At 44.9% G+C, this 21,613-nt stretch overlaps 1 protein-coding gene across 1 annotated transcript in view; it reads left to right on the forward strand.

Moving 5' to 3' along the window:
- Positions 1–11,305: 11,305 nt before the first annotated feature.
- Iqgap1 (IQ motif containing GTPase activating protein 1) overlaps positions 11,306–21,613 on the forward strand; it is a 98,549-nt gene continuing 88,241 nt past the window's right edge. The window contains exons 1-2 of the mRNA XM_027408265.2: positions 11,306–11,472; positions 13,966–14,065. Coding sequence (XP_027264066.1) covers positions 11,418–11,472; positions 13,966–14,065 — 155 coding nt within the window. The 5' untranslated portion in view covers positions 11,306–11,417. The remainder of the gene's footprint in view (positions 11,473–13,965; positions 14,066–21,613) is intronic.

A 21,613-nucleotide genomic window follows, 5' to 3' on the forward strand; every position in this document is an offset into this window, starting at 1 on the left:
GCCCAGGCAAGGGGGAGGGGCAGCTCCCCCTTATTATGACCCTAAGACCAGCTCTCCCACCCATGCCGCCATATGGCAGATGAGGGGCAGGGCCAGATCTGCTGTGACACCCAGATGAGGGGCAGGGCTTGCTTTCCTGAGTGTTGCAGCTGGTGAAGGAGAGAGTCAGTTTCCTCACCATCTGGAGGCGTTAGGAGGGAGGGGGAGAGCATCTTTTCCTCTTTCCCAGCACCACACCACAGATGAAGGAGGCAATATCAGCTATACCCCTCTCATGCCCTCTAGAAACTCTGGGATGCGTTCTGTTGAGTCCAGCCTGCCCCAGCCACATGGCATGGTGCAGAGGTGTTGCTCCAAGAGTATTTCTTAGTGGAGTCCAGATCCAGTCAATTTGACAGTTAAGATTAACCACCACAATTTCTTCTCTCTGCATCTCTCATTTGCTTGACCTCTCTTGGCCTCTCTCAATGCTCTCTCAATGCTCTCTCTCTCTCTCTCTCTCTCTCTCTCTCTCTCTCTCTGCTGTGTGTGTGTGTGTGTGTGTGTGTGTGTGTGTTTTGCTTGGCCTCTCTCCAATTCAGCCTTTCTCTCTCTCCCCCTTCTCTGCCTCTCTCTCACTCTCTCTAGTTTTTGAGGTGTAGAGATGGAAACCGTGTCAGGCACAGGCTCTACTACTGAGCCACATCCCTGAACTAACACACTCTTTTTCTCTGCCTGCCTCTCCATGCTGGGGATCAAACTCAGGCCTCACAAGTAAAAGACGCGAATTCCATCTGTTAGTCATTCCACCAGGTGGTAGTGGGATAGGGTGACCGTGAACTTACACTGTAGTCAAAGCTGGCTTCAAACTCATGATTCTCCATTGTCTTGTTAGGATTACAAGTGTGCACCACTAAGCAAACTTAACCATTTATCTTGATGGTTCATTGGATTTGTCCTTTCTATTTAGCCTTGACACCTCAGGAGGGCCCCAGCCCAGAAAAAATGCTCCACTCCATTTTGGACTAACTTGATTCCTGATGCCACTCTAGCTTTCCAATTTTTTAAAAATTTTATCCTGAGCCGGGCGGTGGTGGCACATGCCTTTAATCCCAGAACTCGGGAGAGGCAGAGGCAGTCTGAGAGTTCGAGACCAGCCTGGTCTAAAAGAGCTAGTTCCAGGACAGCGTCCAAAGCCACAGAGAAACCATGTCTCAGAAAGAAAAAATTATCCCATGTAGCCCAGGCTAGCCTCATGTTTGTTATATAGCTGATGTTGGCTATAAAATCCTATTCTCATCTTCCAACTCTCAAATTGCTGCCATTACAGATGTGTCCACCACACCTGGCTCAGTTTTCTGTTACACAGTGTCAATAGACTAGGACATAGTGTATTAAAGTTTGAGGAAGCTTTTCCAGAGTTGGTTAGGAAGTGAATATGTAAATAACCTTGTTGACAAAAACAAAAGAACAACAAAACCAGCCAAACCATAAAATAAAACATAGCTCTCATCTCAAATGGAATGAGAGAGACTTTATTCTGAGCCAAATATGAGTGACCTTGGCCACATGCGTAGATTCAAGTTGCCTGAAGGACATGTTCCACTGTGGAAACCTTCTAATGGACTTTTATAGTCACAGAAAATCAAAGCACTTAGCAAATCCTTGTATGAAGACCTGGGGGAGGGGGCAGGGGGCTTACAGAAGGACAGGGAAAGCTCACCTGAGGGCCTCGGATGCTGTCTGAGGACGTTCCCAGCTTGTGGGTTGGTAGAATGAGTGCTAAGAATGCATTTCAAAGGTTTTACCTGATCATAAGTGGAATGTTAGGCCACACACAGGTGGGCAGTAAAAAGCTCCTAAAGGGACTAAGGTTAGCATGAAATATTTTCCCTGTGGATCTGCAACATTCCATTTCTCCATAGTCATGGAAGTTTGGTGTTGGTTGTTGGTGTTTGACTCTTTACCCTTTGGCTTTTTGGGGGGACCAGCCACCCAGCTCCAAATAAACCGCCCATGGAGGTTTATTATTACTTATAAATGCCCGGCCTTAGCTTGGCTTGCTTCTAGCCAGATTTTTAAAAATCATCCCATCTATCTTTTGCCTCTGGGTTTTCACCTTTCTCTATTTCTGTCCCCTGACATCCTCTTCCTCCCAGATTTCTCCTTCTGTTTATTCTGTCTACCTGCCAGCCCCTCCTTTCCTTTCTCCTGCCTCAATATTGGCTTCTCAGTTCTTTATTAGACCATCAGGTGTTTTAGACAGGCACGGTAACACAGCTTCACAGAGTCAAGCAAATGCAACATAAAAGAATGCAACACATCTCTGCATCATTAAACAAATGTTCTACAGTGTCAACAAATGTAACACATCTTAAAATAGTATTCCACAACAGAAGTTCTCATAAGTCAGTTGGTGCGCAGAATCCTCAGCATGGGTCTGACTTTTCCAGTGAACTCAGGTCACAACCTTCTCGTTGTTTTGCTGTCCATAAAATGGGAGGTGGTGGTCTGGGATCACTTGTCAATGATTCTAAAATCAAAAACACCTGGGATTTATTCTCAACTTAGAATCTTTGGAACTTGAGCAAAATACCTAACTGATTTGTTGCTGTTTCTTGATTTTACACATTTTTGTGAGGAATAAATGAGACTGTGTCTAGGGCTCACATGAAGCTCATTTGGTAAAGAGCTTGCCTGACATGTTGGATCTCCAGCATCACAAACTCTAGGTAAATGGCGGTCCTTGGCTGTAATCCTATAATCCCAGCATTCAGGAGGAAGAGTCAAAAATTCATCCTCAGATCCACAGTGAGATTAAAAGGTCTTATTACGTAAAACTTATAAACACAAGAGAAAAGACCTTACTCGTGCTGACAGAGTATCAGTAACAAAGCTGGGCAGTGGTGGTGGGGCACACCTTTAACTCCAGCACTTGGGAGGCAGAAGCAGGTGGATCTCTGAGTTTGAGGCCAGCCTGGTCTACAGAGTTAGTTCTAGGATAGCCAGGGCTACCCAGAGAAACCCAACCAACCAACCAAACAAACAAAGATCATCACCTGAACTTGAAGGAAGCCTTTGCCCAGGCTTTGTCACTTGGTATATGAAGCTCTTTTGATCTAATCTCTAGAATTAGATTATCCAGGGTGTTCAGTGGATAGGGCAAATAAATGAACTCAGATCCTGTAGACCAGATTATTATGGGCTACATCAGACCTGTCAGAGAGAAGCAAGGAAGGAGCTCAGTTAATTCATAGTCTTTATTTATGCATCAGCTTATTTGACAGTGTTACTTAGTCTGAGCTACCTCAGACTCCTACCCAAGCACCCGAAATGTCGCTGTGTGCCTGAGCACTTATATTAGTTTTCTCTTGAAATCCAAGTGGGCTTCTTCTCCCTACTCCTTTTTTTTTTTTTTTTTTTTTGAGACAGGGTTTCTCTGTGTATCTTTGGCTGTCCTGGAACTCACTCTGTAGACCAGGCTGGCCTCAAATTCACAAATACCTGCCTGCCTCTGCCTCCCAAGTGTTAGGTATCACTTCCATGCCCAGTTTTTGAAAGTAACTGAGGACTAAATACAGGGTTAATGCACACTAGCATGCTCTCTGTCAACTGAGCCACATTCCTATCTCTGATGTCACACATCTTTAAGCAATGAAAGTTTTCTTCCCCAGCTGCTTTCTTCATGAGGTATTTAGCTAGTTGGTTTTTGCTTCTTTGTTTTGAGCTGATTCTAAGACCCTAACTTGCTTTCAGCAGCATGTACAGTGGAGGATCTTTCTACTTATTTCTGAAGATATAGGATTTCTAAAGTGCTATTGGGAACTCAATAAGAAAGTGAGTAACTGAGGGGAGGGAGCAATATTTCATTGGGTCTGGTAAGTGGGAGTTTCCCAGGCAGATGAGGAGCTAAAACTCTTCCAGGCCACGGGAAACCTGTATTATGGTGCTTATCCCAAGCTGTTCTGTTAATACTGCTCTACTCCCATAACTTACAAACCCCTTGAGGCCATGAATCAATGTAACTTCCTAAAATGTCCATATATATATATATATAATATATTATATATATGTATATATATATATATATATATATATATATATTTTTTTTTTTTTTTGGTTTTTTGAGACAGGGTTTCTCTGTGTAGCTTTGGACCTTTGAAGCCTATCCTGGCATTCAAAATGTCCACATTTTATGCCATTTAATTTTAACTAGATTGATTTATTATTTAATAAACTATTCATTTTGTGTTCACTGACAAGGTTGTATTTCTAGTATTCCATTTTGGAGAATACAGAGATATAAACAAACAAGGCCCACACAAATCCAGTAATTTCCCAACCTGGAGAACCCACTGATAATATACTGTTCCAAATGTTGCTGCTGCTTCCTTCTTCCTCCTCCTCCTCCTTTGTAAGATAGGGTCACATCATGCAGCTTTGGCTTGTCTAGTGCTCTATGTAGACCAGGCTGACCTGGACGTCATAGACATCTGCCTGCCTCTGCCTCCCCAGGTGCTGGGAAGAAAAACAAGCACCACCATCCCAGATCCTCTTACCCTCCAGACAGGGTCTTGAACCCATTATTCTCTTGTCTTAGCCTCCTGAGTTCAGAAATATAGAGATGTGTGCCATGAGTTCAGTGATATACAGATGTGTGCCATGAGCTCAGTGATATACAGATGTGGGCCATGAGCTCAGTGATAGACAGATGTGTTCCATGAGTTCAGCGATATATAGATGTGTGCCATGAGCTCAGCGATAGACAGATGTGTGTCATGAGCTCAGCGATATACAGATGTGTGCCATGAGCTCAGCGATAAACAGATGTGTGCCATGAGCTCAGTGATATACAGATGTGTTCCATGAGTTCAGTGATATACAGATGTGTGTCATGAGCTCAGTGATATACAGATGTGTGTCATGAGTTCAGCGATATACAGATGTGTGTCATGAGTTCAGCGATATACAGATGTGTGTCATGAGCTCAGCATATACAGATGTGTGTCATGAGTTCAGCGATATACAGATGTGTGTCATGAGCTCAGCAATATACAGATGTGTGTCATGAGTTCAGCGATAGACAGATGTGTGCCATGAGCTCAGTGATAGACAGATGTGTGTCATGAGTTCAGCGATAGACAGATGTGTGCCATGAGTTCAGCGATAGACAGATGTGTGCCATGAGTTCAGCGATATACAGATGTGTGTCATGAGCTCAGCGATATACAGATGTGTGCCATGAGTTCAGCGATATACAGATGTGTGCCATGAGCTCAGCGATATACAGATGTATGTCATGAGTTCAGCGATATACAGATGTGTGCCATGAGTTCAGCAATAGACAGATGTGTGCCATGAGTTCAGCGATAGACAGATGTGTGTCATGAGCTCAGCAATAGACAGATGTGTGCCATGAGCTCAGCGATAGACAGATGTGTGCCATGAGCTCAGCGATAGACAGATGTGTGCCATGAGTTCAGCGATATACAGATGTGTGTCATGAGCTCAGCGATATAAAGATGTGTGCCATGAGCTCAGTGATAGACAGATGTGTGTCATGAGCTCAGAGATAGACAGATGTGTGTCATGAGCTCAGCGATAGACAGATGTGTGTCATGAGCTCAGAGATAGACAGATGTGTGTCATGAGCTCAGTCATATACAGATGTGTTCCATGAGTTCAGTGATATACAGATGTGTGTCATGAGCTCAGTGATATACAGATGTGTGTCATGAGCTCAGCGATAGACAGATGTGTGTCATGAGCTCAGAGATAGACAGATGTGTGTCATGAGCTCAGCGATAGACAGATGTGTGTCATGAGCTCAGAGATAGACAGATGTGTGTCATGAGTTCAGCGATAGACAGATGTGTGTCATGAGCTCAGCGATAGACAGATGTGTGTCATGAGTTCAGCGATAGACAGATGTGTGTCATGAGCTCAGCGATAGACAGATGTGTGCGATGAGCTCAGCGATAGACAGATGTGTGTCATGAGCTCAGCGATAGACAGATGTGTGCTATGAGCTCAGCGATAGACAGATGTGTGCCATGAGCTCAGCGATATACAGATGTGTGCCATGAGCTCAGTGATATACAGATGTGTGTCATGAGTTCAACGATAGACAGATGTGTGCCATGAGCTCAGCGATATACAGATGTGTGCCATGAGCTCAGCGATAGACAGATGTGTGCCATGAGCTCAGCGATAGACAGATGTGTGCCATGAGCTCAGCGATAGACAGATGTGTGCCATGAGTTCAGCGATAGACAGATGTGTGCCATGAGTTCAGCGATATACAGATGTGTGTCATGAGTTCAGCGATAGATGTGTGTCATGAGTTCAGAGATATACAGATGTATGTCATGAGCTCAGCGATAGACAGATGTGTGTCATGAGCTCAGCGATAGACAGATGTGTGCCATGAGCTCAGCGATAGACAGATGTGTGTCATGAGCTCAGCGATAGACAGATGTGTGCCATGAGCTCAGCGATAGACAGATGTGTGCCATGAGCTCAGCGATATACAGATGTGTGCCATGAGCTCAGCGATATACAGACAGATGTGTGCCATGAGTTCAGCGATAGACAGATGTGTGCCATGAGTTCAGCGATAGACAGATGTGTGCCATGAGTTCAGCGATATACAGATGTGTGTCATGAGTTCAGCGATAGATGTGTGTCATGAGTTCAGAGATATACAGATGTGTGCCATGAGCTCAGCGATAGACAGATGTGTGCCATGAGCTCAGCGATAGACAGATGTGTGCCATGAGTTCAGCGATAGACAGATGTGTGCCATGAGTTCAGCGATATACAGATGTGTGTCATGAGTTCAGCGATAGATGTGTGTCATGAGTTCAGCTATATACAGATGTATGTCATGAGCTCAGTGATAGACAGATGTGTGCCATGAGTTCAGCGATATATAGATGTGTGCCATGAGCTCAGTGATAGACAGATGTGTGCCATGAGTTCAGCGATATACAGATGTGTGCCATGAGTTCAGCGATAGACAGATGTGTGTCATGAGTTCAGCGATATACAGATGTCTGTCATGAGCTCAGTGATATACAGATGTGTGCCATGAGTTCAGCGATAAACAGATGTGTGCCATGAGCTCAGTGATATACAGATGTGTGCCATGAGTTCAGCGATAGACAGATGTGTGCCATGAGTTCAGCGATAGACAGATGTGTGTCATGAGTTCAGCGATAGACAGATGTGTGTCATGAGTTCAGCGATAGACAGATGTGTGCCATGAGCTCAGCGATAGACAGATGTGTGTCATGAGTTCAGCGATAGACAGATGTGTGCCATGAGCTCAGCGATAGACAGATGTGTGTCATGAGTTCAGCGATAGACAGATGTGTGCCATGAGCTCAGCGATAGACAGATGTGTGTCATGAGCTCAGCGATATACAGATGTGTGTCATGAGTTCAGCGATAGACAGATGTGTGTCATGAGTTCAGCGATAGACAGATGTGTGTCATGAGCTCAGCGATAGACAGATGTGTGTCATGAGTTCAGCGATATACAGATGTGTGTCATGAGTTCAGCGATAGACAGATGTACATCACTACTCCTGACTTTCTTTTCTCTTCTTTCTTCTATTCCTCCTCCTCTTTCTTTTTTTTTGTCAGAACACAGTCCAAAAATGGAGTTGTGTGAGATTTCTGAGTGCTTGTGAGAAAGCTCCAAGAAAACAAAGTCTTGTGATCTCAGGAGTGAGTGTACATCAGATCATTCATTACAACTGGCTGTGGTTATTTGTTTACATGTTAGGTTGGCTTACCCTTGTGATTGTACATTTTACTCCTGTGACTTCTCTTAGCTCTCAATGTAAAAACTGTCTGATGCTCAGAATAAATTTGGCTATTGCATGAGACCTTAGTTTGCCTCATTTATTGGCCCCATTCTCCCAAGTCCCACTGGGTCTAGAGTGGTAAACAAGTGGCACTGGGACAGGGGCATCAACACCTACACACTAACGCTAATAGACTTCATGTACAATACTACATCCCCAAGCACTCAGAAGTCTCACACAACTCCACTCTTTGACAGGACTGGGATTATAGGTATGTATTACTGCCCTTGGATGTTTATGTATTTTAAAACAAAAATGGCATCATAATTTGTTTGTGAGTTCAGAATTTATCTTCATTTAAACATAATTTCAGAAATCCCAGTGTCTCTTGTTTACCCTGCCTCCTTCAAAGGAAATACAGATGCTCTCTGGCTTATAGTGAGATGTCTCAAACAGCCCACATAATGAAGACATGGTAAGCTGACAATGTACTAACACCGCCAGCCCTGTGGATGCCACAGCTTCACCTTCCTCCCAGATCTCTTACATTATCTCACCTCTGAGCATCTATTGACTTTCTGTAGCCCAAGAAAAAATTACAGTTTAAAAGTTGAAGTATGGGGCTGGTGGGTTGGCTCAGAGGTTAAGAGCACTGGCTGCTCTTCCAGAGGTCCTGAGTTCAATTCTCAGCAACCACATGGTGGCTCACAACCATCTGTAATGAGATCTGGTGCCCAATTCTGGTGTGCAGATATACATGGAAGCAGACTGTTGTATACATAATAAATAAATAAAATCTTATATATATATGTACCATCATGCTAGGTGGAAAAATCTTTTGTCTTACTTTTCTGTCTTACTTTTTTGTCTTACATTGCTGTGAAGACACATCATGACCACAGCAGCTCTTATAAAGGAAAACATTTAATTGGGATGGCTTATGTTTCAGAGGTTTAATACATTATTGTCATGGAGGGACATGGCAGCATACAGGCGACACGGGCCTGCAGAAGGAGCTGAGTTCTATGTCTTAATCCATAGGCAACAGGAAGTTAACTGTGACACTGGGCATAGCTTGAGTATAGGAGACCTCAAAGCCCATCCCCCAGAGTGACACACTTCCTCCAACAAGGCTATACCTCCTAATAGTGCCACTCCCTTTGTGGGCCATTTTCTTTCAAACTACCACAGAGCTATTATAAGTCCTAGGGCCATTATTTAATGCCCAGTTTAACATTCTCTATTCTTAATTGGCATGTAGTCCAAGGGCAGCTCACCTGTGGGTGTGCAGGGATATACCAACGAGGTGAAAAGATGAGCTGAACCACTTACATGCCATCCAGTGAATTATGGGATTGGGCAGCTGAGACGAACTTCAAAGGGGCTGTTGCTGCATAGGAGATATGACCGTTAATCAAGGCCATGGCAGCAAGTGAAGAAAAAACAAAAGTTGTGAGGTAATAGCAAAGATAGGATGGGGGGGGGATTCTCTTGTCTCTGTAGAGGGCAGGGTGCCCTAGAATGGATTTGATCCCCATGATAGGGGCAGGTACCTTGGAAAGCTGCTTGGTTCTGAAGGCACCCAGTGCTCCAGTGCTCAGGAACTCTCAATGGCTCCTGAAAAATCCTAGGGAAAGGATGTAAATCTCCCCTCAAGATCAACGAGATGCAGCAGGTCTCCAAGCCTGTTATGTTGGAACAATGTAGGTTAGTGCATGCTCATGCACAGGGCCACACTGCACGTGTGGAGGTGAGATGGTAGCTTCAAGAGTCTGAGTCCTTGGTCTTGGTCTACTATGTAGGACTTGGGCATCAAACTCAGGTTCTGAGGTTTGGCAACCCAGGACTTTACTCGCCATTTTAAGGAGCCATTAACACAAACTTTGAGTCTGTCTGTCTCTTTGCAAATCTCCAGACTGTCTTGGAAAACACAATAGAGGCCAGACCAGGCTGGAATGGCCAGAAAGAGATTTAACCGAGAACTCTGTAACCTTGGCCCAGGACTATCCTAACTTTCATAGCAGACATGGTAGGACTAGTCCATACATTCAAAGTGGCTCACACTCACCTAGAGTGTACACCACTGCATCTGGACTGCCCTCTTTGAACTGCACGAATCACATACCTGGAACTACACAAAAGAAACTTCATTCTAACACAGGAAGACACCTGTCCCCTTGTCCCACATGACCTATTTATTAATCTACAGGTGTTTCTCTACTTGCCATTAAGTAATTGAAGGAATTAAAATCAAAATTAAAAATAGTTTTGTAGATTATTTTAAATGCTTGAAGGTACAGAATTAGCAAAAAAAAAAAAAAAACCACTCTGTTTTGTGTTTTGGAAAGAACAAAAGATGTTAGTCGGTAATTGTGACAATCTGGTTGGCAGAAGTGAGATTAGAGATGATGATAATCTAAACATGTCATCATAAACGAGGACAGAAACAAAAACTAGACGCTTCAGAAATAGAGGCAAGCCAAGAACCTGGGTGTGTGTGACTGAATACTTACAGAGAATGAGGCAGGAACAGGATCAATGGCTGACTGTGAAACTTTTAATGTCTGTGGGAGACAGCTGAAAGTGCGGATTAGATAGCTTGAAATTACCAAGGGGCTTCCAGATGGTGTGGGTTGTAAGTAGAGACCACCTGAGGTTTATGGTGAGCATAAGATTACTGGAGATGAGGCTTTTACTTATGATAATTATTAACTGGAGGCAGTATCTTACTCTGTTACGCAGGCTGGCCTCGAGCTCATGGTGATCCTTCTGCCTCAGCCTCCCAAGTGTGGGATGATTACAGGCTTGCGCCACCATGTTGGGCAAGCTACTGAGAAAAACCAGTAAGGGCTGAAGAGAGAATTCGGTCAAATACCGACACTTTGAAAGCACATCACAAGAGCAAGAAGAGGCATCCTTAACAGGGTCAAGATACCCCTTAAGAGCGTGCGTGCAAAGAGCATGCAGTGTAAAGTTAATCTGATCAACAGCTCTCCTGCTTCAGCATCTTTGTCCCCCAAATTTAAGAGACTTAGCGATACCGCTGGAGAAAACGGAGCCCGGATAGACAAAAATGTGGCAGAGAGTAGGGGTGACAGTCTTTCCTGTCAGTTTGGGTCCTATTTGCGTCCAACAAGAGCACCCTGGGCCACCTGAAAGGGCTCCTTCAATGAGCCGCGGTGCAGAGGGAGTTAACTCAGCTGTCAGAGGAAGGTAGGCACGCGGCCGAACAAGTTTGGATTTCAAATTGGATTTCAAACTGCGGACACTGGCGGCCTTTCAGTCTGAGCAGCGGATAGGACGACAGCAAAGGAGTGCAGAGGCAACGGGCCAAGCTTGCCTACTGCGCCCCGCCTCCTCGCTTCCGCAACTGGAGGGCGAAGCGGGCAGGGGCGGATCCTGCAAAAGGGACCACGCCCTTCCGCCCGCTCGGGGGAGCCCGACTGGGCGGGGTCTGCGGGGCGGGGCCTGCAGGGTGGGGCCGATGGCGCGGGGTGGGGCTGATGGCGCGGGGCGGGGCCTCGGGGACCGCGACAGCCCGCGCACAGGGCAGGAGTTGCCGCTGCTACTGCCGTCCGCGTCTTCAAGGTCTCAGCGCTTCCTCACCGGAGAACGGACTCCGCCGCCATGTCCGCCGCGGAGGAGGTTGATGGGCTGGGTGTGGTCCGGCCGCACTATGGCTGTGAGTACCGGGGGCTTGGGGTGCGTGGGCGACGGGCTAGGCTCGGGTTTTCCCGGGGGCTCAGCCGGGCGGGTGCGCGGAGTGGCCTGGGACTGCACGGACCCGGAAGAGCAGCCCAGCTGTGTGGTGGCTAGCAGCAAGGTTGGCGCCCGAGCCCTCTAGAGCTCCGGAGGTGGCGGGTAGGAACCTGCAGGCCTCAGCCTTCGCCAGGAGCTGCGGCAGGGGAGCCCCACCCAGCGCCTCCGCCGCTTAGCTCTACTGAGATTGGGGAAGACGGCCTGGGGTGAGGTGGCAGGAGGACTGTGCAGGGCGTGTCCTGGGCACTGGACCCGGGGGTGGTGTGCTGCCCCGATTGCTGCCTGCGAGGGTGAACCAAGGTGTAGACCCGCGTGGCCAGACTAGCTGCGAGGTGCAGTTTTGGGCAAGCCACTTAAACTTCCTCGGGCTGGGTTCTCTAATCAGCATTTCAAAGGTAAAATTAAAAAAACACACACAGACCCAAATAATCACCCCCCCCACTTCCTCATTTTCCGTGGTCATCAGTGAACTAACCAACTGTACGTGGGATAGTTGTTACGAGAGGATCCCTTTGGGCAGGTTCAGATTTTGTTTGATGTTCTGGGAAAAGTGCATTCTTAAGGGTTACTTTAACGTATCCATAGTTATGTGTGAGATAGTGTGCCATGCTTGTGAAATTAGAGATGAATAAGACCATGTAATGCCTTCAAAAACTGTCGGAGACAGGTGTACAAAAGATTGATAATGAGATGAAGGGTTGGGAATTCAATCTAGTGGTAGGGCGCTTGCCTACCAAGTGCAAGGCCTTGGGTTGGGTCCTTAGCTCCAGGGCAGAAAGGTAATACGGGGCAATAAAGATACATGATGCATGAACTAACTAGGTATAAAGAGTAATGGTGGTGAAGAGAGGGACTTAGGGAGGCCATGGGAACACAGACTGGAAAGATGCTGTGTAGGGCATGACATGACTTTGAGAGGCAGACTAAACTAAATATGGTATTGAAGACTACAGGGATAGTCCGTGTGTGGAAGAATCAGAATGGGGTGGTGTGGAGTGGTGGGAATGGAAGGGAAAGAAGGGGAAGAGCTAGAATGGCTTTGATTGCTTTTCTAGGGGGTTAGGAATTCATTTCACACCTTGGGGTGCTTATGGAGGAGGCAGATTGCTTCAAGGTTTAGCCCACAGGCCCTGGAGACAGGTGGATTTGAATGTAGGTCCCTTTATTAGCCCTGAGGCTGAGTTCATGGGGCTTCAATTTCCTCCTCTGTCAAATAGTGGTAACCACAGGATTGTTCTGGGCTGTAGTGAGAGAATGTATGTAAAATGTTTAGTCTCATAGCTGCCCACTTTAGCTCAGAATAAAGAGGGGCGAGAGAGTATGATACCCTTTATTTTAGTTCTGACCAATAAGGACAGACCTTAGTTGGCACCTTCTGAGGCTACAAGAAAATGTAGTAATATACATTTAAAACATTTAAAAATTTGATTCCTTGAGATTTCCATACATATAAAAAAGTAAAATATGATTATACCTATCTCCCATCTCTCCCCTTCAATAATTTATCTGAGACAGGATCTCACTGTATAACTGTAGGTGGCCTAAATTTGTTGCTTAAGACAGTCTGACTTTGGACTCAAGAGATCTGCCTGCCTCTGCCTCCCAAGTGCTGGGATTTCAGGCTTGTGCTGCCACTCCTGGCTCTTTTTCTTTTTTAATTTTTTTTTATGTGTATGGGTGATTTGTTGTCTACGTGTATGATGTCTGTATACCAAGTATGTACCTGATGCCTGCAGATCCCAGAAGAAAATGTCTGATCCCCTGGAACTCCAGTTATAACCTGTTGTAAGCCTTCATGTAGATGTGGGGAATTGAACCCAGGTCCTTTGCAAGAGCAGCCAATCCTCTTAACTGAGGCTGAGCCATCTCTTAAGCCTTTAAAAAAATAATGATAGAAAACCCCCAACTAGGTCCAATTAGTGATGCTCCTATATGTGTGGGTATCGGATTGTCCACTGGAGCTTGGGCAGCTTACCAGTGACCACCTTCCCATATCACACATAATTTTGCATGTATGTATGGTGTCCTTGGAGGTCAGAAACAGGGCATTGGATCCCCTTGAATTAGAATTACAGATGCTTGTGAGCAGCCATGTGGGTGCTAGGAACCCAGGTCTTCAAGAGCAACGAGTGCTCTTAACTGCTGAATCATCTCTGCAGCCCTTTGCCATATATACATATATACATACACACACACACACACACACACACACACACACACGCACGCACGCACACAGGGTATATGAGTATAGTTGAAACCATATGGGTTTGTTTTTAGGAAAGTCATTTGTAGTACACCTGGCTACCCACATATCCACTAGTTAGCCTGCTTTTCTAGGTGACAGGCAGCAATTTGGTGGCTATGGCTGAGGAAAGGTACAGGTCTTGGCCTTTATGCTCTTTCCTTCTCATCTTAGCTGTGCTGGACAATGAGAGGCTCACTGCAGAGGAGATGGATGAAAGGAGACGGCAGAACGTGGCTTACGAGTATCTTTGTCATCTGGAAGAAGCAAAGAGGTAAAGGTGGACTAATGAAGGGAACTGATACGGTTTTTAAGATTTGTTTTTATTTATGTGTTTGTTTTGGTACCCGTGTGTGGATGCCTGCGGAGGTTAGAAGAAGGTGATAAGATATTCCTGGAGCTGGAGTTACAGGCAGTTGAGTCACCTGGTGGGTGCTGGGAGCTCAGCTCTGGTCCTCTCCTAACTGCTGAGTCATCCATCCAGCCTCCAGATGGCTTTCTTTGTGTGTGTTAAATTTTAGGTAACAATGTTGGAGGTTGGTAGCAGAGTGTTTATTCATGGGAACAAGTGGTCCATGGTGGTGAAACACTGTGTTGAATATTTGTGCATACTGAAGAGATTTCTAGATTTGTGTTATCCAGCTTTTGTGTGGATAGTGGTTATTTTGAGTACTGCCAGCTCTCTGTCACAAATAACATTTGAAGAGTTATTTATTTTTATGTGCATTGGTGTTTTTCTCAAATGTTTATCTGTCTGTGTCAGATCCCCTGGAACTGGAGTGAGGGACAGTTGTGAGCTGCCATGTGGATGCTGGGAGTTGAACCTGGTTCCTCTGAAAGAGCAACCAGCACTCTTAACCGCAATCTCCCCAGCCCTGGAAATAACATTTTAAGTTAGGGTTTGATGTTCTTGATCTTAACATTTCTTAATTCTTCACAGGTTTTTGTTTATGTATTTAGCCCTGTACCCTTGTGACTTATAGAGTGGGTACTAGGATTGGGAGGCTGATGAGGGTTAGTGCTATAAGGGGCTGAGGAGGTATCTTAGTTGCATGCCCAAGGTCCTGGGAGACACCCAGTGCCAGAAGAAAACCAGAGAACCTTTTCTAACAAGGATAGTGCTGTAGGTATAGATCCAGCCATGTGGCAGCATTGAGAAACCTTTCAACAATGCATGTGCTCCCATGTGCCCCACCCCCCCACTTTTTTTTAGGAGACAGGGTCTTAGGTAGCCCCATACTGGCCTCAGACTCGTTCTGTTGCTGAGGCCAGTCTGATCTCCTACCACCACCTCCCAAGTGCTGAGATTACAGGCATGCACCACCACACCCATCTTCTTTGCATTCTTTATGAAGTGGATGAACAGCTGCTGTTTATCTTTTCAGGATATCTCAGGACCTTGTGATCTTAATTTTAGGGTGTCAGTTTGTTATCAGTAGTCCCTTTTGTTCTGTTGCTTATATTCCTTTGCAAGATTCCAGAGCAGATAAATACAATTATATATTGTGTACAGTGAGGAATAATGGAAGATACTTGTCATTCAAGTTTACTAAAAATCAAGGATGTTTCAAATGAGGCTGAGAAACCAAGAGTGAAGATTTGACTTTGTGTGTTTTTAAAAATAATTCTAAGAGCATTAAAAGCAATCCGGGAAAGTCAATAGTACATACAATAAGCATCTGTGAGCCCCAGAACTCTAAGCCCTTCAGAGCTTCCCCTTTCTCTAAAAGATGTCAAAAATAGCCTCAGTTAGGGTCCCCTCCTTGGACTCTTTAGGATTCACTTATTATTATTTTTTTATTTAATTTTATATCCCAACCACAGTTCTCTCTGCCATCCCTCCTCCAGCCCACCCCATCTGCTCATCTCAATGGGAAGGACCTCCCATGGGGAGTCAACAGAGCCTGGCACATTAGGTTGAGGCAGAACCAAGCCCCTCCCCGCTGCATTAAGGCTGAGCATGACATCCCACCATAGGGAATGGGCTCCAACAAGCTAGCTCATACACCAGGGATAGATCCTGGTCCTACTGCCAGGGGCCCCTCAGATAGTCCAAACTTCACAACTGTCTCCCACATATGGAGGGCCTAGTTACTTTTTATTTTTAATCTCATGAGCACGTGCTCACAGAGGCCAGAGGCATTAGATTCCCTGGGACTGGGGTGGAAGGAGATTGACTCACCTGACATGAGTGCTAGGGACTAAACTGGGCTCTTAACTCCAGAGCCATCGTTCCTGTCCTCTATTGTGTTTTCTTGAGTCTTGGCTGCTTCTCCACTTTTTAGAAAGTCAGAGAAGGATGTTAGTGATAATTTTGGTGAGGATTAGCAATAATAACACTAGGTTTTTTTTTTTTTTTTTTTTTGGTTTTTTTAGACAGGGTTTCTCTGTGGCTTTGGAGGCTGTCCTGGAACTAGCTCTTGTAGACCAGGCTGGTCTCGAACTCACAGAGATCCGCCTGCCTCTGCCTCCCAAGTGCTGGGATTAAAGGCGTGCGCCACCACCGCCCGACTAGTTTTTTTTTTTGTTTTTTGTGTGTGTGTGTGTTGTGTGTGTTGTCTTTTTTTTTTTTTTTTTTTTTTTTTTGAGACAGGGTTTCTCTGTGTAACCCTGGCTATCCTGGAACTTGCTCTGTAGACCAGGCTAGCCTCGAACTCAGGGATCCTCCTGCTTCTGCCTGACACTAGTCTTCTAAATGGAAGTTTATTATGATGGTTTTGGTAGTGCCAGGGGTGGAGCATAGAGAACATTTGCCTTACCACTGAGCTTCTTTCCCAACTCAATGGTAAACGAAAGTGTAGATACCAAAAGATGAGATATTGTGAGAATGGAAATATTCTCATAAGAAGTTTGTAAGGAGCTGGGTGGTGGTGGCGCACACCTTTAGTCACAGCGCTCCTAAAGCAGAGGCAGAGGGATCTCTGTGAGTTCGAGGCCAGCCTGGTCTACAAAGCAAGTTCCTGGACAAGCCCCAAGGCTACACAGAAAAACCCTGTCTAGAAAAAAGAAAAGGTGTGTAAAGGAATGAAGATCTTAAGTGTTCTGCCACTTAAGTTGTGAACTTCTGTTTTTAGTAGGTCAAGGAATTTGTAAGCTGCTGCTAGTCACAGGCCAGTTTGTGCTCTATGGAGCCATTGGGACTCTGTTAAGGTGTTCCAAGACACCAGATTACTAATTTCCCTCCCTCTCCTACCAGTAGCTATTCTACTGGATTTCTATGGTGACATCGCCATTTTGCAGTGTGACACTGACTACATTTTATATTTCATTTGTAGTGTTTCAGAGCATCTTGCCAATATCCACTGTGATATCACCATGCGGTTACACTAGTCTAGCTCACAGTTTTACTCTTCCCAAAGCACTAGGGATTTGGGCCATGTGGTTGCTAAGTGCTAGGCAAGTACTCCCTACCACCGGGCGACATTCCTAGCACAAGGTCAACTTCTGTCCAAAGCAACCCTCTCATTTCAGTGAGTAAACCCAGGCCTGAGGTTTCTTAATCTACTTGTAGGTTCTGTTTTAGGGCTGGGGACCGTGTAACCTAGGCTAGCCTGGAGCTCACTATGTAGCTGAAGATGACTGAAATCATGAGCCCCATGCTATAGTTGCCTGCCACCACATCTGGCTTCTCATAGTTTCTTGGTTAAGAAATGTTCCTTATTTGTGCAGTGGTCATTAACCAGGTATGTGGTGTATGCATTATTAGACTCTCCTGGGAGAGTTTTTACAGATAATCTGGGTTTTGCTGTTGAACAGTCAGTAAGTGTCCTGCTGCTGAGCTACACCCCAGCTCCATACCCAGATACATTAAATGCCTCTAGTGACTTAGCTGATCCTTTTCACCCCAGGTGAGAAGTAAGATTTTCATACTTTTAACATACTTAAAACATTTTGAATGGTTTTTAGATCATAACCTCTTAGGGAGTTAATGATGTTCTTAACTTTCTTTCCAAGTGCAGCACTGGTAACATTTTCTTTGCAGTATTTCAGAGCCTGTACCTTCTGACAGGAGCAGTCTCCAGTATAGAAAAGCAGCTGGTTAATCTAACCCGTTTAGAGTCCATTAGTCCCTGAAGGGTTCATTTCCAAGCTAGGAAGTGACTTAGTGGAGACATTGTGATAGTAATTTTTTTTTTTCTTTTAAGGCTTTAGACAGAATAGTTGTGCATCATCTTGCCATACCCCTGGCATTGTGGAAATGTTGCCTGTTTTTCCTAGGTAGTAAATGGTATCAAATTTGGATTCAGTACTAGTCTGTCTGCCCCCCACCCCCCAAAAAAAAGCCAACAGCAACCTCTGATTAGAAAATCAGCTATGGAAGTGTCTAAATTGCAACTAGAGAGAGCCAAGAAAACTGGGGGCGTTATGGTAGGACCAGAGGAGTAGACTTTCTACCAATTACTTAATGCAATGCCTGCCAGTCAATCATTCTTAGTCAGGACTTCCTCTCCCTGTCCTGCCCTGTTGCCTCACCTGGGCAACAGGGCTGTGTTTGTATGCTCCTGGGCTCATCTTCCCCTCTAGCAAAAGCCCAGTTTGCCTTTTTGGGTTGACCTGGTCCTGTTTCCTCTCAAGTTGGGAGTATCCCCAAGGCCTAGGGTTTACATCAACTAGGAGGCCAGGAATAAAGATGAGAGAGATCCAGTGAGAAGGCTCCCTCCTCACTTCTATTTATAACTCCTCTGCTCCTGCCGAGCAAGTGAGCAAGCGCTCCACCTTTTAGTACAGAGACACCATTGTCCACCCGCCCCGGGGCTCTCTCTTTCCCCTGGACCTTTAACAGGGTTTGTTCCTGGGGAAAGGGATGCTTGGAAACTGTTGTGCGGTCTGTGTCTCTGTGTTTAGATAGTTTAGAGGATGCTGGGGGAACTGGTTTGGGTTCATAGTTTCCCCCCAAAATTAAGTGAGAACATTAAGTGTGGATTTCATAAAAGTATGTCCTGGGAATGATTGAGAAGTACAGTGTAGAGATTTCTGCTTTATTTAAAATGGCTTCAAGCCGGGCATTGGTGGCTCATGCCTTTAATACCAGCACTGGGAGGCAGAGGTAGGCAGATCTTTGTGAGTTCCAGGCCAATCTGGTCTACAGAGTTCCAGGATAACCTGCAAAGCAATAGAGAGAAACCATCTCGAAAAACCAAAAAAAAAAAAAAAAAAAAAAAAAAAGAAAGGAAAAAAAAGAAAAAGGAAGGAAGAAAAATGGCTTCAGTACGGAAGTTAAGCTGGTGTTCTAATAAAATTTGGGGATGCTAAGGGCTATATAGCAGAACAAAGACTATCAAAGGATGCCTCTTAGTGCATCTATCTGTCTGTCTGTCTGTCTGTCTATCTATCTATCTGTCTGTCTATCATCTGTCTGTCTGTCATCTATCTGTGCCTGTTCTGATTGGGCCTCACATTAAGTAACTGAATGAGAGAGGAATGCCATTTCACCCTTTTTAAGGAGGTGACAATGACATGTAAGGTATGTAGGTACTCAGGACTTGAGACAAGAGAATGTAACAGAGAAGAATCAGAAGGTGGCTTAGGTAAAAGAAAGAAAGAAAGAAAGAAAGAAAGAAAGAAAGAAAGAAAGAGAAAGAAAAGAAAAGAAAAGAAAGAAACCAAGAAAGAATATATTAGGTAGGTCAGAGGAATGGAGAGGGTGTGGTGAGTTTGGAAGTGAAGGAAAATTCAGGTAGGTTAAAGGTCACAAAAAGACAGTTCTAGTACTATCTTGGCTAATCTATTTAGTCTTTCAGGGACTTTTTGGTATATATTTTTGAGTCCTCCCTGGGCCATCTTCTTCCTGAGTGCCCACACACCAGCTTAAGGGTATAGACACTCCCCTGACTACCTTTGTAGAAGGGCAAGTACAGGCTGTGTCTGGATGGAGATTGTCAGAAACTACAGGATGTTAACAAGAGCTTAGTATTCAACAGAAGCACTTTACCTTCAGATGAGGGGAGTTGAAAAAGTATTTTGGAAAGAAAGCAGCACTTGGAAACAGATTGCCTTTTGTGTGTACATCTTTGCTGTTGGCATAGAACGTTTTCTGAGCTGGCCCCTGAATGGTATTAGAATTCCAGGAACATCCGGCTATCTCCAGGCTCAGACTCTGATCTTGAAAACAGACATTAAGATAAATACAAAGCAACCCCCCCCCCATGCATAGTCGAGGTAGCTAGGAAAAATAGCATGCTCACCAGCTTTTAGAGTTCTTAGATGGAGAAATATAGCTTAAAGGTTGAGGGAAGGAGCAGATGTGTTACCCACATAGTAAGAGTGCTGCTCACACAGTAACAGTGCTACAGATAGGAGTTTTCTTTCCTAGTATGGCTGTCAGTCACTTTTTAGCCAGACTCCATTGTAAACTTTACAAATGTGAAGCAGAGGCAGAGTGTGGTTGGCATGGGCCTTCAATCTTAGCAGTAGGGATGCAGAAGGAGATAAAGATAGGCAAATCTTTATGAGTTTGAGGCCTCCCTGGTCCACGTAGTGAAATCCAGGCCAGCCAGGGCAATGGGAGGAGACTCTGTTGCTCCCCTCCCCCCCCCAAAAAAAGTGAAGCTAGGGCTGGGGAATGGCCTAATGGTTATTGGTAAAGATACTTGAGTTCAGATCCTCAGAAACTCATGAAAAATATAGGTGGGTGGAGTTCATCTTTAATTCTGGCCCCAGAAAGCTGTCAAGTAAGACTACCATCTTGGGAGGCTCTGGGTTTGATTGAGAAGCCTGCCTCAGTGAATATGGTGGAAGAGTGATGGAAGAGGATTCCTGTGATAAACTTTAGGCTTCCATGTTCACATGTGCACAGGGACCCATATGTGTGTGCACACGCAAACAAATAAATATGCATACATAAACACACACACACACACATACATACACACATGAAAACTGGGAAAAAAAAAGGGTAGTGGTGGCATCACGCCTTTAATCCCAGTACTTGAGAGACAGAGGCAGAGGCAGGTTTTGCTCTGTGAGTTCAAGACCAGCCTGGTGTACAGAGAAGAGTTCCAGGACAACCAGGACTATACAGAGAGACCCTGTCTTGTTAAATGAAAAAGAAAAGTTTGAAAAAGAAAAAAAAACAAAATAAAAAATGTGAAGCTGTATGGGTGGCTAGAATGGTAATTCCTTCCAGCCTTTGAGAGGTAGCCACACGGAGCATCAGGAGTTCAGAGTCACTGTCATATCATGAGCCACAAGAAACTCAGTCTGAAGACACAAAGAAACAGAGAGCTGGGGTGAAATGTGATCTGAGACAGGAAGATCATGGGTTTGAGGCCAGCCTGAACTGCAAAACAAAAGGCAGGAGTGGTGATGCACTCTTATAATTTCAGGACTCGGAGACGGAGGCAGGAGGATTGAGAATTTTAGACTAGCGTGGGCTTCAAAGTGAGACCTGCCTCAAAAACAAAAACAAAAACCAGGACAAAAGGAAACGATATTAAACGTAGTCTGGTATATAAAGCAGACAAGTCATTAGTAGTTACAATCATTACCAAGAAAAGTCACACAGCTATCCTCATGATTCTTCTTTTTTTTTTTTTTTTTTTTGGTTTTTTGAGACAGGGTTTCTCTGTGGCTTTGGAGCCTGTCCTGGAACTAGCTCTTGTAGACCAGGCTGGTCTCAAACTCACAGAGATCCTCCTGCCTCTGCCTCCCAAGTGCTGGGATTAAAGGCGTGCGCCACCACCGCCCAGCCCCTCATGATTCTTATAACTGAAAAAAGTCTTAAAAAAACAAAACAAAACAAAAAAAAACTCTTGAAAATCTTGACTGTTGAGGTAATTGGGCCATGGAAAAGATTATTGAGATACTTGGTGAAGGGAAAAGA

The sequence above is a fragment of the Cricetulus griseus genome, chromosome 3 (genome assembly GCF_003668045.3).
Source record: "Cricetulus griseus strain 17A/GY chromosome 3, alternate assembly CriGri-PICRH-1.0, whole genome shotgun sequence".
Lineage (NCBI taxonomy): Eukaryota > Metazoa > Chordata > Mammalia > Rodentia > Cricetidae > Cricetulus > Cricetulus griseus.